Source organism: Ciona intestinalis, chromosome 1, assembly GCF_000224145.3.
Source record: "Ciona intestinalis chromosome 1, KH, whole genome shotgun sequence".
NCBI classification, from domain to species: Eukaryota; Metazoa; Chordata; class Ascidiacea; order Phlebobranchia; family Cionidae; genus Ciona; species Ciona intestinalis.
Genome location: NC_020166.2, coordinates 1,538,324 through 1,563,850, shown reverse-complemented (window position 1 = coordinate 1,563,850; position 25,527 = coordinate 1,538,324). Strand labels below are relative to the sequence as shown.

At 40.1% G+C, this 25,527-nt stretch overlaps 1 protein-coding gene across 1 annotated transcript in view; it reads left to right on the top strand.

Annotated features, from left to right (window-relative positions):
* Window positions 1–21,982, top strand: part of ephrinb (ephrin) — a 36,354-nt gene extending 14,372 nt beyond the window's left edge. Inside the window, 3 exon segments of the mRNA NM_001078227.1 lie at window positions 8,691–8,798; window positions 19,495–19,668; window positions 20,813–21,982. Of these exon segments, the coding sequence (NP_001071695.1) occupies window positions 8,691–8,798; window positions 19,495–19,668; window positions 20,813–21,195 (665 nt within the window). The 3' untranslated portion in view covers window positions 21,196–21,982.
* Window positions 21,983–25,527: the final 3,545 nt, after the last annotated feature.

Here is a 25,527-nt window from a genome sequence, read left to right as displayed (position 1 = left end):
AAGACTTGAAGTGTAACACGCAATATAGCAAATCAAAACAACTTTGAACGTAACTTAGGTTGCCTCTGCTCTGCAACACAGAAACAGCCATTCTATCCGTTGCGTTCCACAACTTTCCCCCCGAATATTAGATCTAGGGTATAAGGGGAATTTATCACTTACATCGTTGACTTTGGGTACTGCTCTATCAAAACAAGCGATAAGGAATTAGTGATTCATTGGCGGCATAACTTGTACGCACGGTGTGAATCACTTTGTTTGGTGGGATTAGTGTCAAAACTTCCAATCAACGTTACACGAAAAACAACTCGAACCCAGCCCACCCAAACAACAAGCGATAGTAGTGTGATAATAATTTTAACAAAGTTATCTCACTGTCGATAAATTCCATGCCCCATATCGCAAATTTCAACCCGGTGTGCGTTAGTCGTGGGTTTTGCTGGTGTCAGGTTAAAAAATATCACGAAACCCAACCCAGCGTTGTCTGGATAGTGGGGGGAGGGTTAATCATGCGTAACTCAAGACTGTCGACTCGCTTTAACCCAGCAGTTTTAGGAAACTTGTGTTTAACTCCAAACACTAAAAAACCTTCAGGCATTTTTATGTGAAAGTGTAACTTTGCCCAATTTATCATTATGTACCAGGTTTAGACAAGAGGGTCAAGGTTTTTATTCTCTCGTCCCATTTGGTAGTAAGCAAAGAATTTTTGCCAAATTATATAACCACATCTTCTAAAATTGTTCGAACACGAATAGGAAATATATTATATGTGCTAATGTCATCAATCTTACCCCACTGAACTATAAATTACTTCTGCAACTGCGCTTGACCAATAAGACAAAGGTAACTGAGATGTTTTGAAAAAACTGCTGCGTTGTTTTGATATATTCAAGTACCTACTAAAGCCAAACCACAAAAAGATTGGCCGCATCGTATTTCCTCATCAAGCAACCCCAATGAATGTACTTTATTGAACAAACTAGGATGTTATGAAGAAAAATAGCCGATCACGAGATACAAGAGTTGTTTTGTGCATTTTAACAATACATCGTTCATAGCCAGCAATTAGCCTACGCCTTTTCCCGAAGAGCAAATTCCTAAGTCAAGGGTTGGTGGGGCTGTCGATAGACACGGGGTAACTTGACCCAGCTCCTATACCTACAGCTGGGTGTCAGGGGGCGCGAGAAAACAAAATCCACTGAACAATTGTGGTTCTAAGTGTTGGTGGTTTCTCCTATCCTTGCTGACGAAATATAAGCACGATTTCAAATTGAGTTGCAGGAATCTTTCAATATAACGCTCTGAATAATAGTCTTCAACGAAATTGGCAGCTTGGGCGAGATATATCTTACGTTGCCGATATAGTGTTTATTAAACTACTCCGACGGGTTTACCACTTTGGGAATTTTGTTTTCGACAAACATCGCAGCTAACTGTGCCCGACAGGGAGATGTTCTGTCTTTTGTTTACAGGTTGTTTCATAATTGCGCCACATAATTTCTAGCGGGCGGGCTTTGAAATCCTTTTAAGCGCCAATTTAGTCCTTCAGTGGCGCGGAACGTGATGTTTTCGACCCCAAGAATACCGCCCGAATCGCGAACTCAGTATGTTGACTTTGAGATATCATTGGACGTCAACTAAAGCCCAGGGAAACGACTTGGCAGTGGCTTTGCACAGCTGTTTTTACGTCGCCACCCGAATTTGTTGCACTGGAGCAGAAACTGACAGCTAAAAGTAGCCATAGTCCGGCCAAAAGTGGCTGTGCCCACATGTTTTGATTACCTTGGCTCAGGTTCCTAACTTTGGTTACAAAACCACGGACTTGGTCCAGTTAATTGGTGGCAAGAGTCCCATGTCGCCAGGACAACCCCTTCGGTGGGCAGGGGACGAAATGCTTTACATTCCATGGCCTTGTGTCGCACTTACTCTATGTTTGTGACTGCTTCGTCACGGCTACGACCAACCTGGCCCAGGATCCACTAAGGCAAAGGTACCTCAACCTTACTCGTTTCAAGGATCCCCAATTACTTTAGTTGCACAGGTGGGTTGAGACTCAGCTCTAATGGATCCAAGGTTACGATCGTTACTCTGACCCCATCGTTGTAATGTTGGAGACGTCTAAACAAAACAGACATCGACCGGCTTGATTTTAAATATAAATGAAGAAACAGTTTGCAAAAAGTCGTGCATGCATCAAAATTGAAGCTTCATTTAGGTACATGAAGTAGCGGTAAACAAAATACTTCATTTATCCAGCAAAAGTAAAAGCGAAACGGTGGATTTTTAACTTTAATTTTATATACACTCATTTCTACATTCGTTTTTCGAAATGCATTGTCAGTACTTGCCAGCCATCTATGCTAGGTTGCGCACGAAGTTACCCACTGTGAAACCAATGTAAGCCACTGCTTATGGTTGAGTCTACGGGCATCAACACTGGTTTAGAACTTTGGTATTTCGTGAGGATCATCATTTACTGATTTGTCTTAGCTAACTTATTATTAGCCCTAACTTCACAAAGGCGCCAATTGTGTGTTATTTCCTATCTCATATGCTGGAATGAAGGATAGCGTAATTACTTATCTTCCATGCTTATTCTAAACGTAGCATAACCGGCAATTATGATGTTAAAGCTTGTGGCAGAAAACGTCAGTGGTTCCCGAGCCAAGATATTCCCGGCTAAGTTAAATTGTGCGGAAACGGTTTACTCAGAATTAATGTACAAAGTAAAACGAAAAGGCGTCATATACTTACACTACCAAGGGAGGGGTAGTATTATCTGAAACACAAATATAAACAACGACGATACTGGCTTGCGGTTTCGGAGTAACGACATTGTCAATAAAGAAGACAGTAATCCTAGAGCTGGGCAATGGATTATTGCAGGCTTCCTGGGTTCTAAGTGCATAAAGACTACGTTGCAAGAAGAGGTCAAAAGTGCGCAGAGGCTTGTACTTGTGCTCGGGGATTTGGTCAAGGAATTCTGGGCTTTGGTTAATTTAGAAATTACTTGGTTGGTTTTGTTCTATCAACAATAAACAAGACGAAGGAAACCGAGTTGTGGCATCTTAAAAATTCGTTCCAATGGTTGAGTTGAAACCTTGACGACCCATCAATACTACACACCTAAGTATCTGGATGAATACCGCGACACCACTGTCTATTTATTCCCACTTTAGGTGTTAAACGCCTCGTATCGATGGCTCTTATGATGTGTGTATAGGTAAACACTTATATTCCAGGTTTAATAGCCTATTTTTGTTGTCAGTTCGTCCTGGGTCACCAACGATTAGTTTCTGCTTTTCCGTATTCGGTTCTAGCTGTCGTCTGTTTTCATTGGAGCGTAAAGTCACGTGGTTTGTTAATGACTCACTCGAGTCTATGTTTTGTGTTCCAAGTCAAAGTTAAAACGAAGACAGCGCCCAATTCATTTAACTTCTGTGATTGATGTGTTTTCACTGCTTTGCTCCGGACACTGGGTCCAAGCCCCAACAACAACTCTAATCGAACCTACAATCTAACCCCACATAACCCTTATGCTGATCTGGCCTGACGCGCAATTGCGCCTTATTAACAACTGTCATTCCAATGAATCCAGACTAAAATCAACCGCTGTCTATGAGTTTGCTTTAAATAGAAAATTCACCCGTTGTGTTGACGTTCCCACAGACAAGTTCGAGTTGTATTCGACTAATTAGTCTGCTTGCAGCTGGTTGTCTTGCAAGGCGTAAAGCTGACTAATCAACGTATAAACACGTCACAACGCTCATTATGCAAGGCCGTCAACTTCCAGAAAAGTTATAGACCACAACACCGGAAAAATAATCGAAGGCTGTAAAATATTGTATGTGGCTAATTCTTCCTTGAAAATAACCTTCCATTCGGGAAAAGGCTATAAAGTATGATATGCTTTTAATTCTTTCTTTGAAATAGTTCTGTTAGTCGGTTGTACAGGGTTTTCGATGCTTCAAATAAGAGGGAAGCAAATGTGACAGTTTCTCTATTTTATCGCGTATATTCATTTGCATTGATAAACGAAAACAAACGTGACGGGTCTGAAAGCAGCGGAAAGCCATCTTCAGTTCCCTGGTGGTCGATAGATTATAATAGACGCGTCCGGGCGAACTGCCTAAGCCAGCAGCACAGTATGGGGTCGTCCAATTTCGTCATGTCGGGCCAATTTAGCTGCTTTACATCCGAGGTGTGTTTTTCATGAATTATTGATGGATTCCCATTTCGACACTCCTCACTCCAAGCTACATCTCACAACATGCAATAAGTAATTGTCACATCTGTACCATGACTTATTCATCCGGCTCAGACCGCTCGAATCGGCGCTCGCTCGCTTTACGACATTTGATCAAATTAAACTTGCTTTTAATGGCTTAACGCATTTACGTTGTATTAAAAGTGCAATTGCATTTTAATTCCCAAATTTAAATTCCGAAACTATATTTGGTTACAAATATTGGATGAAAGCCTTTCGCCTTCGTGCAGCACTTGGGATTACTAGTCAATTTTGGTTCCTAAAATACCCACTTTCGGGTTAAACAGCAACTGTGTATTCATCCACTTTAAACCGTTTTCCTCGCCAGGTGGTCTCGCAGGCCCAATTTACGTATTAAATCTTTCCTTCAAAGGGCAGGCCTCCGAATCCTACCGCAGTGAGATAATTTGACGACATTAAAGCCTCGTGGAGACCGTTTCGCCTTTTACTCGATTAAACCGTAGCTAAGTACGCATTAGGAGAAGCTGGCGTTCGGTTCACGTTTATTTTGACGGGCAGAAGATGGATTTATGATTCTTTATATCGTTTCATGTTATCCTCGTCAGTAAGATCTGGTTTTGATCTCGACTTAAGGTTTCTCGGTCTTTTGTGAAATGTTTACGCATTCTAAACCCGCAATGCATTAGCGCTTGCTTTGTCATTGTAATGATACCGAAAAGTTGCTTCGTGCTCAGACACATATAAACTGGAGGTTCCCGGAGGCGAACCGGGCGGTGATAACGCCCTATCAGCATTAAGCATCAGAATAAGCACAGGGGTGTACACGAATTTGCTCTCAGTCGCCCAATTTACAGGGACAAGTCTGCTGATGCGATAAGATCGGCAGAGCGACGATCTGCTGTCATAACTCTAGTTAACGCAATGCACTTTGAGAGATTAAGTCGCCATAATGCTACTCTTGGCCCAAGCTCATGTTAATTGCATCGCAAATTACGACCTGTCAGATAAAATAGAAAATAGGACAACTAGCGACACACTGTGTAATAACCTTGTGCCAATCGGTTCACTATATCTTATTTTAATCGACAAAAAGCAACATTTTCGATTAAAGAGCAAGTGAAGACGCAGATAGAGTATGATGAATTACCCCGCATTACTATTTCATTCTTGCATGGCAGAAACGACGTGATCCCACTAGAATACTGGCTTACGTTTTAAACACACGGCATTGAGCGTGCTTTAGTATGGACGATTAGTTTTAATTATTGATACTGACCTGCATAACGTTGCATAAATCATTCATTTGGGGTTTATTCTAATCTGGTGTCGGTTTTAACACCTGGCGGGAAGTATAGGTCTTGCCGACCTGACCTAAGGACGACCTTTACATTTTGTTGGTTGTAAGTGGGCGAGAGATAAGGGCTTATTCCGGTGTCACACCCAGCTTATTGGATAGCACGGTGGCCTGGGAAGAACATTGAAATATTACCTATGTATGGGAAATAAACATTCTGGCGGATTTTCATGGCTACTGTCGAGTATGTTGCTTCTTGCTTCCGGGGAAATTGCCTGGTCGCTTGTTTCTGATTAGTTTTGCCACGTTTGGTTGAAATATTTATTTCCAAGACACTTTGCGCCAATGGTCGCGAGATATATCTAACCTTGAGGCGTTAACACTTTATCTATTTGATCTAACAATGCCAGTTACTTTCATTGCCACGTTTGTAACTTTGAGTCACATATATCGCTCGATACACAGACGTTCTTTGTGATGTAATTGAAGAGATTGTCGCATCTTTATTTCGTCACCAGAACAATGGGTTCTGTCGCCCTCTGTGACGTCATAAACCAGGCCCTCACGGCTGCGTTTCTGACGCCACAGTTCTCATTGTAACGTCATACCTGTGTGAAAATTATGGCGTTTTGCAGTCGTCAGTTAGAATCCCAGTTGAATCAGCATAAATAAAATACTATGAATATTCAATTACAATCTAAGCGGAAAATTTCTTCGCGTTAACCAGTTTTGGCTTACAACGTGAGAACTTGCAATTGTTACTTTTGTGGTGTTGCCACAACACATTAATTGCGTGGCGTGACTTCGTGCCGTGACATGCAACTAACGCCATGTAATCTGAAACTTCAGAAAAAACTATGTTGTTCGAATCAAAATATTGTGGTTTGGCCGAAAATGCTTTTACTCGTAACATAACACGTACTGGTAGCTGTTGGCACATATTTGATGCACCTCGTTTGGTTTATGTGGGACTTAATGTGAGCCTTTAAAGTTTACAGTCTGTTAACGTTGTGTGCCATCCTTTTCACTTCGAGTTTGCAGCATTTTATGAGCGAGTGAAATTCAATGTCAAAAGCACTCAACACACGGGTGGTCGATAGTTGTTTCAACACATCGCCTTGAGATAGACATTTAACGCGTTTCTTGGAGCGCTCGCCTCATTTAACAGGCGCATCTTACCCTCTGGGTTCGTTGCTCCACTCATAAGGCTTCGGAATCCGATTAAGAGAGTCGATTTACCCCTGGGACACTTGTGGGCGATTACGGTTTATTTTTAGTCGGGCATTTTGTTTATTTTGTGCTGAAATGTTGTTTTTACCGACAGGCACCCGGTCGCTTAAGATATTATTGCGGAAACGCAAGTTTCGTGCTGGAACTTTCAATCAAAAGAACTTCTTAAAAAAAACTCTTTTGTGCACTATAGGAAATGCGCTTAGTCCTCTTAAAGCAGCAGCCCGATATGTGGAGCGTTCCACCACTGACTTATCCATCGTTACCTTGTTTTTAACCAGCCCCCAACCCTAGCTTGACATGAAAGCATTTCCCCTTTCAAGTCCCGACATACAAGAAAGCTAGGGCGTGCAGGATCACTCATGCGTGTCCTGTGTCACGTGCCAATCGCATAGCAGATTAATTGGTCGCAAAATAACTTGGTATAAAATTCGAAAAATGTCTTTAGATTTCACCCAAAAAATCTATCTGAAGTCTTGCTCTTTAATGCATCGTTGAAATCCTTCTCTACTTGTCCCGTTTCATCAGATCGCTCCTTTGTTTATATTTCGTGGACGAAAACATTTCACTTGCCGAGTTTTGGTAAGCCACCCGACAACCGACAACAAACGGCTTGTCTCCTCGGAAGCAAAAGTTTGTCAAAGAATTTCAGTGTTGCAAGATATTTTACCGCACCTGCATCCGCTACACCAAACATAATCAACATCTGGTGCCCTGGAACCACTGGCCTGAAATGAACCTTAAAGACAGCTTTGTTGTGAATATTACGACATGGGACTTGATCCCAGCTCGTTTTAACGGTTTCCCAACAACGTGAGGGGTATATGCTTATTTAGGAATGTTCGTGATGTGTGTTTGTCAATTCAACCCCCAACATAGCGCCTATGTACATATATATATCTATATAGTTCTGAAGTGAATGATGGAAACAGAACTTAATATCCCAATATTTTCTATCCGTGTTTAACAACCAACAACGCTATTTTAGACTCGCTTGTATTTTTTTGGGGGGGGGTTAATTGAGAAAAACGTACCATCTTACCCCGACCTACTATTTATATATAAACCCTTGCTAAAAATAATATTAAAATCGATAGTATTTCTTCTATGACGCATCTTGCGCACTGTGATGTCACAAACCATTTTTCTTTACGCTTGGTTACATCACAGTGACCGGTAGTAACTTAATGGTCTGCTTCTTACTTCGTGCTGTTTTAAACAGACACAGTGATACGATAAGTGGCTAGTCATGGGAACAGCGCTTACAGATACCCGCTGCTATTTTCCCATACCTCATTGATTGCCACTGATAACCTTACTGCATTCGCTGTTTTAACCCCAAACGCTATAATTAGGCCATCTTAGATCTGACTTGTATTTTTTTAAACCAAACTATTATATCATGAAAAAATTTAAATTTTTGTATCGTTTGCTAAACAAATTGTTAAAGCTTTTTAATCGCGAAGAGTTTTAGATAGACTTTTTATTTCCCCTAAAAAATGTATAGCTAGTTGGGTCGTTCTTGTAAGTTACTTAAGTTATCAGTAGAGTTGATTATACCAAGTGTGCCAACGTGTGACTCAAACAGTGACGCATGTTTAAAGTTCCTAAATGTTGCGCAACCAACGGTGCACTGCTAAGAGCAAGCGCCCTAATAAGAATAAAGGTTGTGGGTTCGATGCTCGGCGCTGCTATTACTATAGGATTATATGTGTTTGAGCAAATCACTTAATAACATTTGCTCAAACCCAGTGGTTGCTTATGCGTTTCCTATATTGTTAGCCGAGCATAAAAATAATCACTCACAAAGTTAAAAACTTAACTTATAAGCTTTCGTCGAACACCCGTGTTACAACCACTGTCGGTAACCCAAATGAGTATTATTCATTTGTTATAAGTGTCATTTGATTATGCATTTAAAAACTTTATTTGTTACAGCGACATCTGACGGAACTAAATCCGGCATCGAAAGTCTTCAAGGCGGAGTCTGCACGAGAATGAACATGAAATTAGAGCTCAGAGTTCACCCAGAAGATACCCCAATCGGTAAGTTTAAGATTTCTATTCTGACTCACCCCGTGCGCACTGAAGCGTGCAAGGTTATGAGGCCCACGTGACCTAACATCAATCGTTTTCCTCCAATCACTTGAGCGTGTCTAACGATGTTAAGAAATCGCATACTCTGCCAAAAAACGCGTCAATTAGTCGGCTAACCTCAGCCGCGCTGAAGCAGTGGCCTGAAACTTCCAATTAGGTGTTTGATATGGCTAGCTAGACCGACGAGCCAAAACCAAAAGGCCTTCCTTGACTGTTGGTTCCTGTTCACTTAAACGAAGCCAAGCGCCTGATTAGTTCATTCTCGCTCCATATTCGCACTCGGCTGTAAACCAGACAGAAATTCAAGTTCAATTACGTTATGCCAGTGTTTCCGAACTATTTTAGTTTCGTGCAGTGTTCACGTACAACTTACGCGACTTGAAAATCATCAGCTGTAGTATACGTTATAATGTCACTCAATGTCTTGATTTCTTGTGTGTTTTTTGATTTTGTACAAGCCAAAACTTCATATATTCGCGTGAGAAACTCGTACCTTACCAAATACGTACCTTAGATAGGGAACCACTGGGTTACCGAAACCATAGAGATCTGGGAGCCAAGAATTTAATGCGCGTGTCTTGTGTCTTCGGCTTTATTCGTTAAAGACAGATTGTCCCCAGATTTTGCTTATAAGCAACAAATAGGCGCCATTAGGTAACTGGACACATCGGAACTGGTCTGGCAGTAAGAACAGGATTAAACCAGTTTGGGCCTGAAATTTTGTTGGGTAAACGGATCGTTGCCCCGTTTTAAAGTAATTGCCTGTCGGGATCCTGTCTTGCGCATGAGTGGCCGATCTAACCATGTCTGCTAAATAGGGGTAATGTATGGGGTATATGTGGCCTACAACACGGTTTACATATGAGTGATAAAGGCACAACTACATTTTGTACCTTCGGTCACGGTAACGAAAGTCTTGAGCAATATACAACATCGTAAAATAATGGGAATTTAGGGTGAAACAACAGTCGTTATAACACGCTTTTGGTTGAAACGAAGGTATAAATCATTCTCGATTTATAACGTGACTGTTTCTTCTTACAAACACAAATGTAATTAAACATTTAGTTTAAACAGCATTACAATTGTAATCGTAAGAAACATTGGTCATCGGTAAAAACTCTGAAGCTTCACGCTTCCATAGTCGCGGTGTTTCGAGTCCAAAACAGAGACACAACTGTCGGTGCTCTTGACTAATGTTATTGGTTTCAACAATCTTTAGTCTTTACCTGAATTTAAAAATCGCCAAGTTAAGGACTTGGGTTAGACCCCCCGTTTTAAGCATAGAAGCTTACTGTTACCAAATAAACCTAATTGTCCCGCTATAATTGGCCCGGGGTAAAAATAGCTCACTTAAAAGCTGCCGCTCCTCCAACCTGCTTGCTGTTGCAATACGTTACGATACTGACCAAAACAACAAGCTAGAAAGAATGTCGATCCAGGTGGTCAGAGGAAATTGGCTGCATTGTCCAGTATGGAGAATTGTGTAGACTTTTTGTTTATCTCTTCGATCATATTTAAGTGGAATATGCGATAGGGTTGGGGTAAGATGGTCCGTGCTTTCATCTTGTTTTATCGTCCCATTTGGTAGCAAACAAAGAATATTTACAGAATTATGTAACCGTATAACTCTAAAAGAGCGCTGGTAATTATTAAAACACATAAGCAATACGTGACATTCTGCGCAAAGTTGTCTTGTAAATTACAAAAGCTGAAATTAAAAGATTGCTGCACGATTAAACTTAGTTTCGATTTCATCTTTAACAATTCTAATCTAGCGTGAAATCCGGCGCAGTTGTATTAAGGATGATCAATCCATGATAGCAGGTGTGGTATGGCGTCATCCACTCAATATAAATCCCACAAATACGAACAAGTAACCCATAGTGGAAAGTTGGTGATTTTTTCTCGAATTTGCAACGATTTATTAAAGGTATAACTTAAAGCATTGATAGTAAACAACTTGCGAACTTTGTAACAAATTAGTAAAAGGAAAACAACGATTTTTTTTTTAATATGGGAAATAACTGCCTGTATAAGCTTGAATGCTAGGTTGTGGGTCTCGGCTTTAAAGCGAATTTTTTAAGCGTTTGCTCAATTGAGCCGCAGTTTACAAAACAAAATAAGAACATAGTTCCATGGCCTGCAGATCCCATGGGGCCTGGGAGCTTGTCTGCAAAATGGACCCCACACTTGACCTTGTACTTGTAGCCTGGATCGGGTAACAGTGTGTTGTTCGTTTTCTTTTGTGTCAAATCCGATTGCATTTGACAGAGACCCGGTACCTGCTTTTGGTTTGTGAATGAAGCTTCAAAATAATTAAACCCACGAAAACATTTACAGAACGTGATGTTTTTGACGGCTGCCTCCCAGGTTTATGTAATTTAATATAGCAGTCAAAGTTTTTATTCTACTGGCCCTATTGCACAAATATTCAACCATACCTACGTCATATCGTCATGACTTCTGTTACGTGTCGACAGAATTGCATTTTAGCATGGCTTAATATTTCCTAATGCCCTAAATCAATGCTACGGCACTCACGAAGCCCGCAAGCCGTCGACGTGTCAATCATTACGTTCTATTAATCTCCGTAGAAGCGATGCTTTTGTGTCTTTTATTTAGTCGTGACACGGCCTACGCCACGAAATCTTGTACAAATCAACAACATTAGAACAGAAAGTCATCTTGTGTTTTCTCCAGCCAAGCGAGTCTGCCCTTGAACCAAAACAAGCGGCTTTTGTTCTCCGTGAGTCAGAGCATCACCGTTCCAGTGTTGCCAGATATTTTCTTACTTTTCGGGCGCCATGTTTTCACGTTTAAAAGTTGTCTCTAGGTGACATGTTTATTTAGCGCGTATATCAGCGCAACTTCGCCGTCTTGCCCCGACGTGTCCCAGTTCATTAGCGGCATCACTAGCGGTAATAGCGCCACGCTATATACCGTTGAGCCGTCGCATGTTGATAGACACCTGGCAGCATTAGCCTAGTGATGACAAGGTTGCGACCTACGTAGGTTACCCCGTTCATTTCAGCTTCTATTTTACCGCTGAAGAACCGATGGTTTGCACGGGACGTGCCTATCTTACATCGGAAGTATTTCTACCATCTGAGAGTTTCACTCAAAAGCAACTTTCGCACGTCGACGAGTTCTTAAGTTACAGGTCCCTTCTTAAATTGCCTGACTCTTTCATATACGTCAGAAATCTCTGCCGAGTGCAGCAATCAGGCTCCCATTTTACCACCAACATTCCCCGTGAAGCCACCTTTAATAAAAGCCGTCTCTTTGATCGTTATTCGTTTTAACACCCACGTTAATACAACGCAAGCCCAATCTTCATATTTTCGCAGCCAACAAATTCCAACAAACCGATCCGGAAACCGTCCAAATATTTTACACGTATCGCCCAAGTGCCATATTTCTCCAAATGACTGTAATTTACGCCATTGTGCTTAGACCCGGTTGTTTGTGCGTTGAATCGAACGCCCCTAATCCTTCCACACAAGGTTAAAGCCCTTTTACCGGATGCGCAAAATGAATAGGCGGGGGCCACCAAAACACCCAACACGTCAATAAATCAAATTTGACACAGTAATTCCGCGCACCTGCAGTTACGTGTATTCGCTCAATGAACACGAAAGGCGAGCACAGACACAGACAGTAGTCTGCTTATAGAACTTCATACACTGCTGAAATGATGAATTATAAACACTCTTCTCGTCTTATTTACCGACCGTTTGGTTTCAAAGCTCTCCTGTTTAAAATTTTCTTATTCCTCAAACATTGCGATTGCGAAATCGTGCTCCTTTTTATTTGCACGGATTGATCGAGCTTCTAATATAATACAAAGCCCCCTTTCAAATAAAACCATCGATCAGACCCTTATAAAGCAGGGGAAATTGGACGAAATTGAAAAGTTCATGCATTGCCAGGCAAACTTTTATTTGCTGTCAGTTGCGAATTCCCGACTAATAGGATTTTGCGGTTTCTTCATAAAAAAAATGTCCTGTCACTCTTGCTACCAAACTTTAAGGTAGGGATAAGATAGATATTGTTGACACACAATGCTCAATATTTCCTAATTATGTTTTTTGACATTAACCACGTTCTTAGAGTCGTAAGAAACGGTTATATTTCTGTAACATTTTGAATGAAACGATAAAAGTAATGAAAAGCATGTCACATCTTACGCTAAGACATTTCATATTAAAAAATTGTATGTCTCAGTTTATCTTTGGTGCGCAAAAAGTTTGTGGTTAATATCTTGGACAGGTTCTTGTCTTGATTTATTCAAGCGCGGGGGCAGATAAGGGTAATCGAATCCACTGTTTGTCGAACGTGTTCTAACCGCGATTCAGCGTCGCGTTCATTGTGACGTGAATAAATTCCGCGACGTGCCGATTCGGGAACAGCAACCGAATTCCAAACCGAACATTAGAAAACTTAATAGTGCGGTCTGTAGACAAGCAAGCATTTGTAAAGGTCAAAGGAACTACCAACCACTACCTAAGGACGATATTAACCTTCGTATTGAATGCCACAGCCATAGCTTGTTTACCCAATCCATCATTACTGTGTTCCCTTGACCGCTTTCTATGAATGTAAAGTCCGCATCTCTATAGGCCTTTATCAGTTTTACCCTTTTCTTCCCAACAGACATGACCTTTAGTTTTCTTAACGTGCATTTTCGGAATGCATTCGGCAGCACTTTTTCGCTGGTAATTTTTTTTTAAGGATTTGGTAAAAGTTATTTTCAAGAATCTATAAATATTGCCAGTTATTTAGACCCATATACCGTGTTTCCGGTATGTAAACGTAATATACTCCGATGGGTTTTAAGACAGACGTTCTTGTGTAGTTAACCGCCATATTGTTGCATTACCAAACACCTATAACTCCTTTCTTTCCGAAATTCGTGAAATTTCACTCATTAATCACGGCGCGTCACGATCATCATATGATAAACCTATGAAAGGTGTCGAATACCCCTTAGGTAAAGACTGAGCTTAAACTTAGACCGTACACCTGCTGAATTACGTAGAGAGCGTATACGATTTCGGTGGGGCGGTCTAACATATAAGATGTCTATGTTAACCACGTTCAAGACTTGAGTGCATCAGTTATAAAGTGGGATGGGATAAGATGGATACCTTTAGCATTTGTCCCATATTTCTGATCGTGTTTTGAACAATTAACAACACTCTTTTAGAGTCGTAAGGATGCGGTTATATAATTCTGTAAATATGTTTAACAATAAAAGATAATAAAAAGGATGAACCGTCCAACCTCTTATATAATCTTGAAGTAGGTAAACACCCCTTATACCAACCACGTTAAAAATTCCCCGGCGCCGTTTTAGCCGCAGAAACTAATCTAGCTGTAACCCAATCTTGCATACATAACCAAGTGTTTTGCTCCGTGTTTTTCGCATCGTTGTTGCGTTAACGAAAGGCGTAAAGGCAACAGACCATAAGCTTAGAGATCCGCTATTTCCGCAGTCCAAGGTTTGCATTACAACCATGGCAAGGTGTTCTGGGAATAGCTGATGTTATTTTGTTGCCAGTTACGCACCTGAACCCAAGACTCTTGTCGTTCGGCTCAAAGTTAAGTCTATTGTTTCCAAATCTCCGCTTCAAAGATACACGCTATCAAGAATTGAAACTTGCAATCGCCCGTGTCCAGTGACCGCTTCCATTTACGTCACGATGACGTCACGGACTTCCGACGGTGTCGATTACGATCTTAGATCTGAAGTGGTGGGTTCAGGTTAGCGAGGACTAGCGACGTGGCTGTGCGGTAATTCTGTAGAGTAGACTATGATTCATCTAACAGAAATTACCGCCTATTAATCAAATGCAAGCGAAAACAAGCCGCGCTAACTCCTGATTTAGCAAAAATCGTTAATTGTATTGAAAGCAGACTGTGATCAATAGAACGGAGTTAAAGAAGTCTAAATTGTTTTCAAGTCCGACCTTTCCCGGGCGAAGTAATAATTCAATATTAACAGTAATCAATGTGACTTCGGAATTGTTTAATTATTCACAACTTCGAGGCAATCTTGCAACTCCAGGCCCCACGAACAGCGCATAGACGCCCAATGATTGGTTTCCTCGGTAAAATATCGATTTCGGCGGCTTGACCTTGCCCGGGCGTTGGTATTCTCGACCGCCGAGGAAGTTTTCTTGTTGTCGAAAAGACCGCATGCCGAAAAGGTGTGAATTGAATAACAATTCAAGGGTTTTATCACCCCATGCCTATTAGGTTTATAACGAGGCTCGTAATTGTGATTTATTGCATTGTTTACCGCGGTGCGTGTCCGTATCTTCTGAGTAAATAACCTAATTGCCGTAGGAGTGTAAGTCAAGTTGAGTTTTACTCCAACCGTGACGTTTATTCGCTGAACAGTAACCGAAACAACTGATGCGTGTAATGCAACTAGGTGTTAAGTTCGGAGTAATAGTTCTGCTTTTAGCTACTTTCGCGCCACATGCATTTCCTCCGCACGTTGCTAAAAATCAGGTATTATTATCAATGGGGTAACGGCTAATACAGACATAAGTCTGTTTCCAAAGCACTCGTTCGCGCCGCCCTAGAGCTGGGGTCAGATTTTAAACTTTACTGTCTGACGTCCCCGCTCTAAGCACGTATGAGAGAAGACGAATGGTCTGCGTTGCGTTTGAGCAAGAATAATAAACAGCTTTTCAATCGATTTTCATGCTTTCGTTCCCTTTGTCATCGTGCTGGCTTGCTAACTCGCAGTAATGCTGTTACAAGGGGACCGAGCACCCAGGTGCGTTATTAGCGCTAAGCACATTTAGCCTTTGACCCTCAAAAGCAACATTGCCGACGTTGGTTACACCTGTATTTGAAAGTCAGACGTCGAAAAAATGTCGCGCGTTATCTTAACTAGCATCCGGTCCTGAACTCTAGTATCTTGCGTTAAGTGGGAACTGGTGTGCCTGGAGTATAGACGACCGTGTATTAAGTTACATGCAGACGCAATATTAAGTGCGCCCGGAGCGAATGCTTGTAATTCAATCCATGGTTTTATATCTACCGATGTACTCCCTTATTAGGGTAGCAATACAGATGGCAAAGGGTCGCAAACAGGCCGAATTCTTTGCAATTCCGAATGTCTGATTCACTTTTAGACCAGGCTAAACGCCTGGCTGGATCTGTAGCCTCCCGTGTGTTTGTGGAGTGTCTGGGCTGAAACATTAAGCAGGAATCTAATGTAAAAAGTATGCAGATTCTTAAATGCAAAAAATATTCTTTCACATAAATTTTTAAATGAATAGTACAGTAAGGTAAGATGGATGTTCGCACACAATATTCATATTTCCTCATTGTGGTTTCAACAATTAAAAGAACGCTCTTTAAACAACGATTGCATCAAAAACATACTTAAACCAAACCTGGTGTTTGGTACATTAATTGAAATATGTCTCAAGTACATAATTCGTATTCAAGATTTCTTAGAGTTTAAATTAGATTCTTCTACGTTAATTTTACGCATACATTGAAGCAATTACAAAACCGATATATGAGTAATAGCATGACAATTTGTTTGGTCTCTTAATTATATCAATTCTGTTACAAGCGTGAATGAATTTGAGTAATGAATAGTGTTCTTTTAAATACCATAAAGGTATGTGCTACTGGAACATCAGAATGAACGAATGTCCTTTGTTTATTCTCGCATGGAGTAACAACATCGTATCTTATAACACGGCCACACGGGTGTCTTTTTATCACACGGCGTTAAAGGGCAAATGATATTTTGTTAGTTTTGGTAACATATCCGCTTGTTATTGGTCACAAACCGCTACCTCTACCTAGATCGCACCATTTAATTTCAAAATGTAATTTGTCGATAAATTTTTATTAAGGCCTAACTTAAGTGTTGCCAAATCCCAAACACTCGCTTTTTTTAAATAGTTTAACGTCGGAAAATGTATTTTAGCTGGAAACACTAATTGCAATCGCGCAAAAGCTTTCAAATAAATCGCGACCGAGATAAAAAGTCAGGTTTCATTAAAATTCCCGACCGTCAAAAGTGGTAAATCTGTGACGTAGTATATGGGCACGAAACCCTGGTACCGCGTCACCAACTTGTGATAAACATCGAAGTAACATCAGAACGTTTACCCAATGCCACCGCATTGTGTTAGAAGATGTGTATAACTGTATAGACACAGCACCTTTATAGTTATGGGCAAATTATGTACGTGAGAATGTGTATTTATTGAACTTCAACAACCAGTATTTTGTATAAATGGCATAATACACTCAATTAACCAATAACATTTAAATGTGAACGTTAGTTGTTGATATAACGTAAAACATATATTTTGCTCTAACGGAATCCATCTTGCCCGGACTTATTATTCCAAACAAAATATTTGCTTTTGTCCAGTTACTTTTCACGCGAGTATTCCAAGCGTTTAAATTCACCATAAAACGTGCGAAGTCGGTTTGTAAACTTGACTTGCACTGAAACACCTGAGCAGCATTCATCAATCAAACTCTACCGCCTGGTCAGTTGGGCCAGGAATTCCGTTTCCTCCTTTGAAGTACTGGCCAGTTTTTTCACGCCGGTGTTACGGATTAGGTATCTGCAACCGCGCACACAAGAAGCCGCTATTAGCTGCGTTAAGGCCATTTTCTTAGCTCTTCGATCAAATTTACGGGTTTTACGAATTTAAATTCTTTACCGATGGACTTTAACAAAATCTGAAAACTGTCGACCGGTGTGGGGCTCGTTGCTTTAAAATTGCTGTTTTGGGCAACATCTGCCGGTGCGGACCGTGGAGATATAAGGGTAATTGATTTTTAATGCCCTCGCGGAAATTCGAATCGGTGTGAAAGTAAACGAAAAGCGCATCCGACTCGCAAATCGTGATTTTCAACTTTGCGGTATCGAATAAAACCACAAAATTCGATTAGGGCCACAAGAATGTTAGATTTGGGTATAATTTTAAGGTGGCGGAAAATGATTTGCACGCTTCTAGAAAGTTGCTCCTTTTCATACCTTGATATTTTTAATATTAACGGACATTTGCTACACTTATGTGTATACGAAGATAAATTAAGACGTATCAAAAATTTCTTTATTCTTAACAAATATATTAGCAATAAGAGCATTTCTTTACACTTTTAAATATAAAGTGGCTATACTGGAGTAAGGATCCACTTATGGCCTAATTCCAAGGTCGTATATGTCTATAGTTGTAATGTCTCGCTTATATAAAATAAAAGATATGTGTTGGAGCAGTCCCACATTTTCTGCTTATCGGTCCTCCCTCACATAGAATAGAAAAATCGTGTCTTAGTTGAGGTGTTGTCATTTTTGACGTGGTCTGTCGTTAACACCATCGGTCATTGGTCATTCATCAATAGTGGGTCTGTATGGCTTATTTGCACCTTATATCTGGTACGTGTCTGAAGCGTTGCTTCCATGCTGCGTACCACAGCTGCTCGAGTTTCTTATTGTTTGCGTTCATTCGCCCCATTGCAACTGTGAATAATTCTGCTTGGTATAATTCCTGTGAAACTGTTGTGAAATGGATTTAGGCGTGGCTATTGTAATCAGATTAAGCAAATGAACCCGCCCAGATTAAGAATGATATAATGTTTTTCATGTTTGTATACTCAATTGTACCGTTGTGCTTTCAAACTAAAACGATGTGCGCGTTTAGACTTAAAGAAAAACGTTATCCAACACACATTTAAAATAACAGGCATTTCCGTTAAGTATTTTGCTATCATATTTGGAAAAAATCCAGCCTAATTGTTTCACCAATGCTTGCGAACCTCTGTTCTAATTACAAGCCCATCGATCAATCTGTCAAAAGCGTGTTTGGTTTTTGCGCTAAACTGACTTTTTTAAGCCTCATTAAAATCATCTCGCGGCGTCCAACCTTTAAAGCATGTCTGTTTTTGCTTATAGCAAAATATTTACAAAGACATTTGTACACCCCGTTTTCCGCGTTTTTCGACTTGTGGTTAGCCCATAGAAAACCTAAACTTGTGGGCATAGAAATCCTATACACCACAAATGAAACTTTTTGGGTGGAGTTATCAACCTTGAGCAGGACGAAAACTTGCGGTTAAAAACGCTCGAATCTGAGACACGATTCTTTACACTGTTATTGTTACAATCTTTTAATCCTGCCCAAGCCCGTTCTCTTTGATTACCAGTTGTGTCTAGAGACCAACAACAAACCTAGAAAGGATTATCCATACCAGTAAAGCAAACGGCAACAAACTAACCGTAAAAACAGCTGTATAGGCTTGTTGTTGACGTCACGAATGACTTATGGTTTTCTAGTACAAGTCTCCTACTGCCTTAGATCTAACGTGCTAAAGTCTAAACTTTAAATCCTTTCGTGACTTTGGTATTATTTATTGCATCCGTTTAATATGGTTTCGGAGAAAATGCTTAACAATGAATGGCCCGTTGTCCTGCTGTCAAAGTTGTAACATTTTAATTTCACCACTAATGTGGTAACTCGTATGCGGGCACGAGGTGTATGAAACAGAACAGCCGTGTTATTCTTCGTCCTGACATACGATGAATAATAAGTTAAATCCATATATACCGAAATAGTAAACACAAGTCTTTATAAACTTCTTTCTATTACAGTTGACAACCGAGTAATGGTGGACACCACTGAACACAATCTCCCCAAGCCCCATCTCCCGCCCAAAGTTACAGATCGCAAGCCTATTATTGACCCTAACCCCCCAACCCACTATAACCCGGTAGTGGTACCACCAGGCACACCCAAGAATACGCCTCCGCAAAGCATTAATCCAGGTGAGAACGCCTTCTGTAAACTTGTGTAGGGTTTTTATAGCACATTTAATAAAAAATCTATTTTCGAAAACTTTCTTATAAATAATCGTAGTTTGCTTCGATTTAGTTTAATGTCCAGCCAGATGGGCACGTCTCCATCTAGTCATATTTTGACAGCGCTTGTCAAAAAAATCGATTTTCTAATAAGCAACCGCAGTTTTTTCGACTTTGTACCAACCTAGGTTTTGAAACGAGACATCCAAGACGTCACAAATCCTATTATTTTGTGGCAATGTTGGTTTATTGGTAATCTGAGACGCAAGGCCACCTACGCGCACGTTTCGACGGGTAGCGATTTGTCAGTGTAGGGCTACAGCAAAACGACTGCTACGATATTAAAATCGTCCCCTCTAACCCAATTTAATTTCGTCGGCCCTTAGATTGATGCATACGAATTACCTTGTCGTAATTTCGCTTTGATATCCCATGACCAGGTGCCGTTATTGAAGCAACATCGATTCTTACATATCGCCAAAAATGGCAACGAAACAGCGTTAGGCTATTTACGAATAAATTTCTAGATTCCCCATTTATGTTTACTATTACATCGCGCATCTCCTATTATGACATCACCCTACCAATTCACGAAGATCTAGTTACGTCATTGTTACTCGCTAAAATGCGTCCGCGTCGCGTTTTTCGAATCACTCATAAATTCAACTAAACACAACCGCCCTCGTAGCTTCGGATCGTTTTCTTTACGTTTATTTATCATCACGATAAACCTCGGCACAGTTCCCAGGGTTTGGTGCCTGGTTTGTCCAGATATCTGACTTATCCCCTGGCCCCATGTTGTGTTTACTATCATTGCCACGGCGTCGCTTAAACGGATAATTCTTTGACTAGATACTTCCTTGTGTGAATGTTGGCGCACACCTTGTTTTTGTTAGCACCATTTTTTTCTATTATCTTTGACCAAAAGCCGCTGGTACCGCTAATTTAACAAAGTAAAGTTTCCAAAACCTCAGAGGGAAATATGATCGAGTTTTAAACCGTGTTGTTTTTGTCGGTTAACTGATGGTTTATGATAAACGAGTTTTGGGCGAGACTTCTACATTTTCCTAATCCTTTGTTTTGAGTTTAAACTATTTTTTTCTCTTTGCAGTTGATCCGCCTGTCGATCCCGTAGCACCAACACAATCAGAAAACAGCACCTCTGTAGGAAGCAATGGTCTTGTAATTGGAGTCGTTCTTGGCGCATGCGCAGTTCTCTTCATTGTACTGTTGGGTTTTTTGGGCTACAAAGTGTATCGGCGGCGTCGGCACATGAAGAAGTACCAGTCGCCGCCAATGACACCAACCCGTGGCGCCACGCCGCTCCATCAAGTCACACTTCTGCCAATCTCAACGCCACACGGACATCATGCTCGTATTCAGTCGGAACACGAGCGCCACCGCACGGGCACGATGTCGTCCCACAGCGAGCGACCACCACCCTCGTATAACGAGTCGTTCCTGGACAACGGAGGTCCCGTAGTTGCGGTGTGATCTAAGAGTAAAGGGATGTCTCACCCGCTCTGAACTTAATTCGCTGCTGATCCGACCAAGGGGGTTGTGAAGCGACCGCGACGCTACAGCGCGTTAGCGACATAGATGAGAGGGCGCAAAAGTCGCGCAAAAATGCACCTTGCACTTTCATGACGTCACGTTTCTACGTCATAACGATGACGTCATTCGAGTCCAGCTTGCTGCCCAATGCACGGAACTTACGTGCCCGACCTAATTGTATTGCGGAGCATAAGCCATGACGTATTGTTTGGGGTCTGAAATTTTTAGCTTTTAATGGGTTTCAATTTTAACTTAGCTATTTGTTTCTGAAAAACAATTATTTTAGATTGGTGTAATGAACGTCAGTTTCACCTTCTAACGAGATTTAATATAAAATGGTTTTATTTAATTTCTTTTTCTTTTACTTTTGTCAACCAACATAACAATCGTTCTTTTAAATATTTCTTTTGCTTTTCGCTCGTGCAGTTGCTTTTTCTTTTAGTACGGGTTAGACCACAGCTGCAAAAGTTACAATGCAGTTATATTGATAAGTGTGGGACTTGTTTAATTGGTGCAATATACATTGGTTGTAGATTAGGTTTTCACTTAAAGATTTATCCAAAGATTTTCCACAATTTCGGTGTATATGGTATGGAACAGCCATTTTAAAACTATATGTTGAATTTTATGCTTTTTTTACTTAACCCTTTTATTGCTGTCTTGTTTATTGCCAACGTTTCGCTTTTACGCGCTTTTAAATTCATTAATTTTGTTGAATACAATTTAGCCATGCTACACTGTTGTTGGTGTTACTTCGTATAATTTAAACAAACAGGACTTAGTAAATCCAATGTCCCAATACCGCAAAACCATATTCCCAACTATAGTGTTCGTGGAATTGGCTGTAAAAGCGGTTAAAGCAGCAATTTGAAACGTTCGCATGCGAAATATAATGTAACATGGGGTAAGATGGTTATCATGCAACATTTTAAATTCCAAGTTTTAACAATTAATAAAGTTGCTTGGTTTTACAACAGAAATTAGTTCAAGCAAGGCTTACTTTAATATGATATATTATAGAGGTCGTGGTTTTAGAATATGACAGTCGGTAAGAGGCTTGACATACTAATCTAAACCGAGGGGTAATCATTTGTTTCACGTTTTGTTTCCTGTAGTTTACAAGTAATGCAATAATATATTATACAGTGTTTTATACTGACTGGATTTATCATTAAAACAACGCATGGTGTCTTGAAACTGTCAAGCACATTTTCCCGTAAATTCATGGAGTAAAATTTCAGTTCACCTTCCTAGTTAAAGGTTACAAACCAAGGCGCAAAAGGGGCATTTTTACCCCAATTAGGCGGTGAATGGTAACTGGACTACCTTCGCAAATATTGACCGTGGGATGGTCACGTGTTTATCCTCTTCACGCATGACTGCACGTGGGTTTGGGAAAATCAAACAGGTTTCTTTGTGTAGAAAATCGGGTTAGAATGATGAATTAGTTTGGTTAAGTGTAAACGAGACGATAACAAGAGAATAAGCCGCTTATTAAACAACCGCAACACAATGTGTAATCTAAGATACATTCACACCTTGACACATCAAGCGTGTGCTGTGGAATCGCTTACCTGTTTATATTAGGGTTTTAGGTTAAGTGTTATGGTATTATAAACTAAAAATTTGTATTAATTGTCAAAAGAGGTAGCGCGCCCTCCTTTAGCCCTGAAGATATGGTCGTTGCTTATGCTATTGTGTTTTAGTCAGTCGGGGAAGTTGGGACACCTTTAGCACATGATTTTACAACAATCTGATCGTAATTTAAACAACGGCCTATGAGAGTCGTGAGGACACCGTTTTATAATTCTTTGAATGTTATTTGTTTACTACTAAATTGGAATAGAAAATAGAATGAAAAGGTGTCCCATCTCCCCCCACCTTACTTTATATTTGTGTTCCTATACATTGTTTGATCTTTATAAAACTAGAGAGAAAATAAAAGTTACGTTATGGAAATAATAAGCGATTTGTGGTTGCTGGACAACGGAGGGGTTTTTGATCAGTTTATCACCCTTTTTTAACTGCCACTTATTAACTTTCTATATGTAACCGTAACTTTCTATATATGGTATGTATGGTAGATTGGGGTAAGATGGTCCATGTTATCATTCTATTTCATCGTCCCATTTGGTAGTAAAGCAAAGAACATTTGCAAAAGTATATAACCGTATCCTCACGACTCTAAAGGGCGTTGTTAAATGTTTAAAACCACGAATATTATATGTGCAATAAACAATATCACATGACTACCGAAAATGGCGCTTAACCAAAAACTTTACGTTTCCCACCACCTAAAAAGCCGCCAAACTTGGGAACAATTTCTGTTTTGCGTCTTTTTATGTTTATATTTGTCCCAATAAAGTATTGCAGTGAGATCAAAGACAAATGCTTCCTCTCCGGAAACTTTAAAATGGTTGTTTATTTGATTTCTTTGTTTGGTGTTTTACGCTTAACGAATATCGTTTTTTTTCTTTTTCTATATGACTCAACAAAACTTTGATATGAATCAGCAGATACTAAAGTCAAGTTGTCAAAATAAGATGAGTTTTCTTGTACTTGAATCTAAAATAGCAGCACGAACTCGGGTAGGGCATCCAGTAAAACGAAAAACGGCCAATTAACTTTCAATTGCTCCGTTGAGTCGTTCATTAAGGCACAAGACTGGTGGAGCTATTCCATTAATTGGTGCAAGAGCCTTTGGTCGTACTTGGCGTAGGCGGTCGTTTCTAGTGTTCTTAAGTTCTAATTGGATGTCTCAGTTGATCTTGACATTGTAGTGTGTGTTGTAATCGCTTCGTTCTTGGATTTACTCAATCACCTTTTCCTAGAAGAAGGAGCTTGTGTTTTGTCCCACTTTAAAAAAATATATATAAAATTCCAATTTAGAGTGTCCAACTGGGTATTTGTCAATTAACATGAACGACGCAGGTGTGCGATACTATTTGTACATGAACGGTAAAAACAGAAAGATTAAAACTCCCGACTTTTTAACCCGCTGTCGATAGAAGCTGGGCTTATACAAGCAAAGTCTGACTGTTTACATTACGTCGATTTCTTTATTTAACCGCGCGCTCGCCGCTGAGATGTCATACCGGTGATTGTGATGTCATAACCGACCACGGATTGTAAGTTTTAATCCCAGTAATACAAACATTATGCCTGCCCCAATTTTACACTGGTATAAGGAGTTCGTAATATTTCCAATTCCACGGACATTAAATATATGATGTTGGTATCAGGCATATTAAAAGTCTAAAAAAATCTTTGTTTCATTTTTGTTTTTGATATTGTGTATTGGTATAAAACGCTTTCAGACTATATATAAAGTATAAACTAAAGAGAACAAAGTATTTAATTTTTTAAGTTTAAAACAGTACAACTCGAATAGATATTACTTTATAACATTAAGTTATATACGTGATTGGTTGCTTATTTTTATTTTATTGGAATCCGATCAGACAATGCAGTTTATTAGCAACTTGCTCTCGATCGCCATCTAGCGCTCGGCAATTTAGCTCGGTCGGTCTCAACGATTAAGATATTTTATTTCTGCTTTTCTAAGACTTTAGCCTAGACAGTATTAAGCAAAACATGTTACCGCAAAAGATTATTCTCTAACGGACACACAGTTCTGAGACGTATATGTTACTTTCTGTAATTTAATATGTAAAATATGCAGACATTAAACTGTACCTACACACCTATAGGTTGGATGCCATTAGCGCATAATGTGTTTCTTCGCGAAAGGCATAACATTTCCATAATAAAAAGGTGTTTATTTATTTGAGCTTTGGCCCGCTCCTGTAACTCATAATTATGAACCCATCAATAGAGCTATAGTCCCGCCCACGCAGCTTGATTGTAGGCGTAGTATGTCTGTGTATGACAGGCAATTAGGAGGCTTGACGCTGCTATACCATTGTGAATAAATGTGTCCTATAATTTATTGGTAGCGCGCCTGCCTCTTTTCGCGAAGTCACATAAGATGTAATTGTAACTCGTAAGAGGGCACAAAGCAGGCATTCCTGGTATAACAACCGTCGTTGCTCCGACATACAGGATACATAAGTTACACTCATTCAATTTCTTTAGGAGGAAGTGATCATTTATAGCAGCTAAGCTCCAATGTCAATCGTAACCATCGCCAACTATAGACCTATGGTTCTGCCCACGTAGTTTAATTGTAACGAGCGTCCAATATTAATGACTGGAGCGCCCAAAGAATAGAATTGAATTTGGTGTGTAATAAATTATTAACACATAGCGATT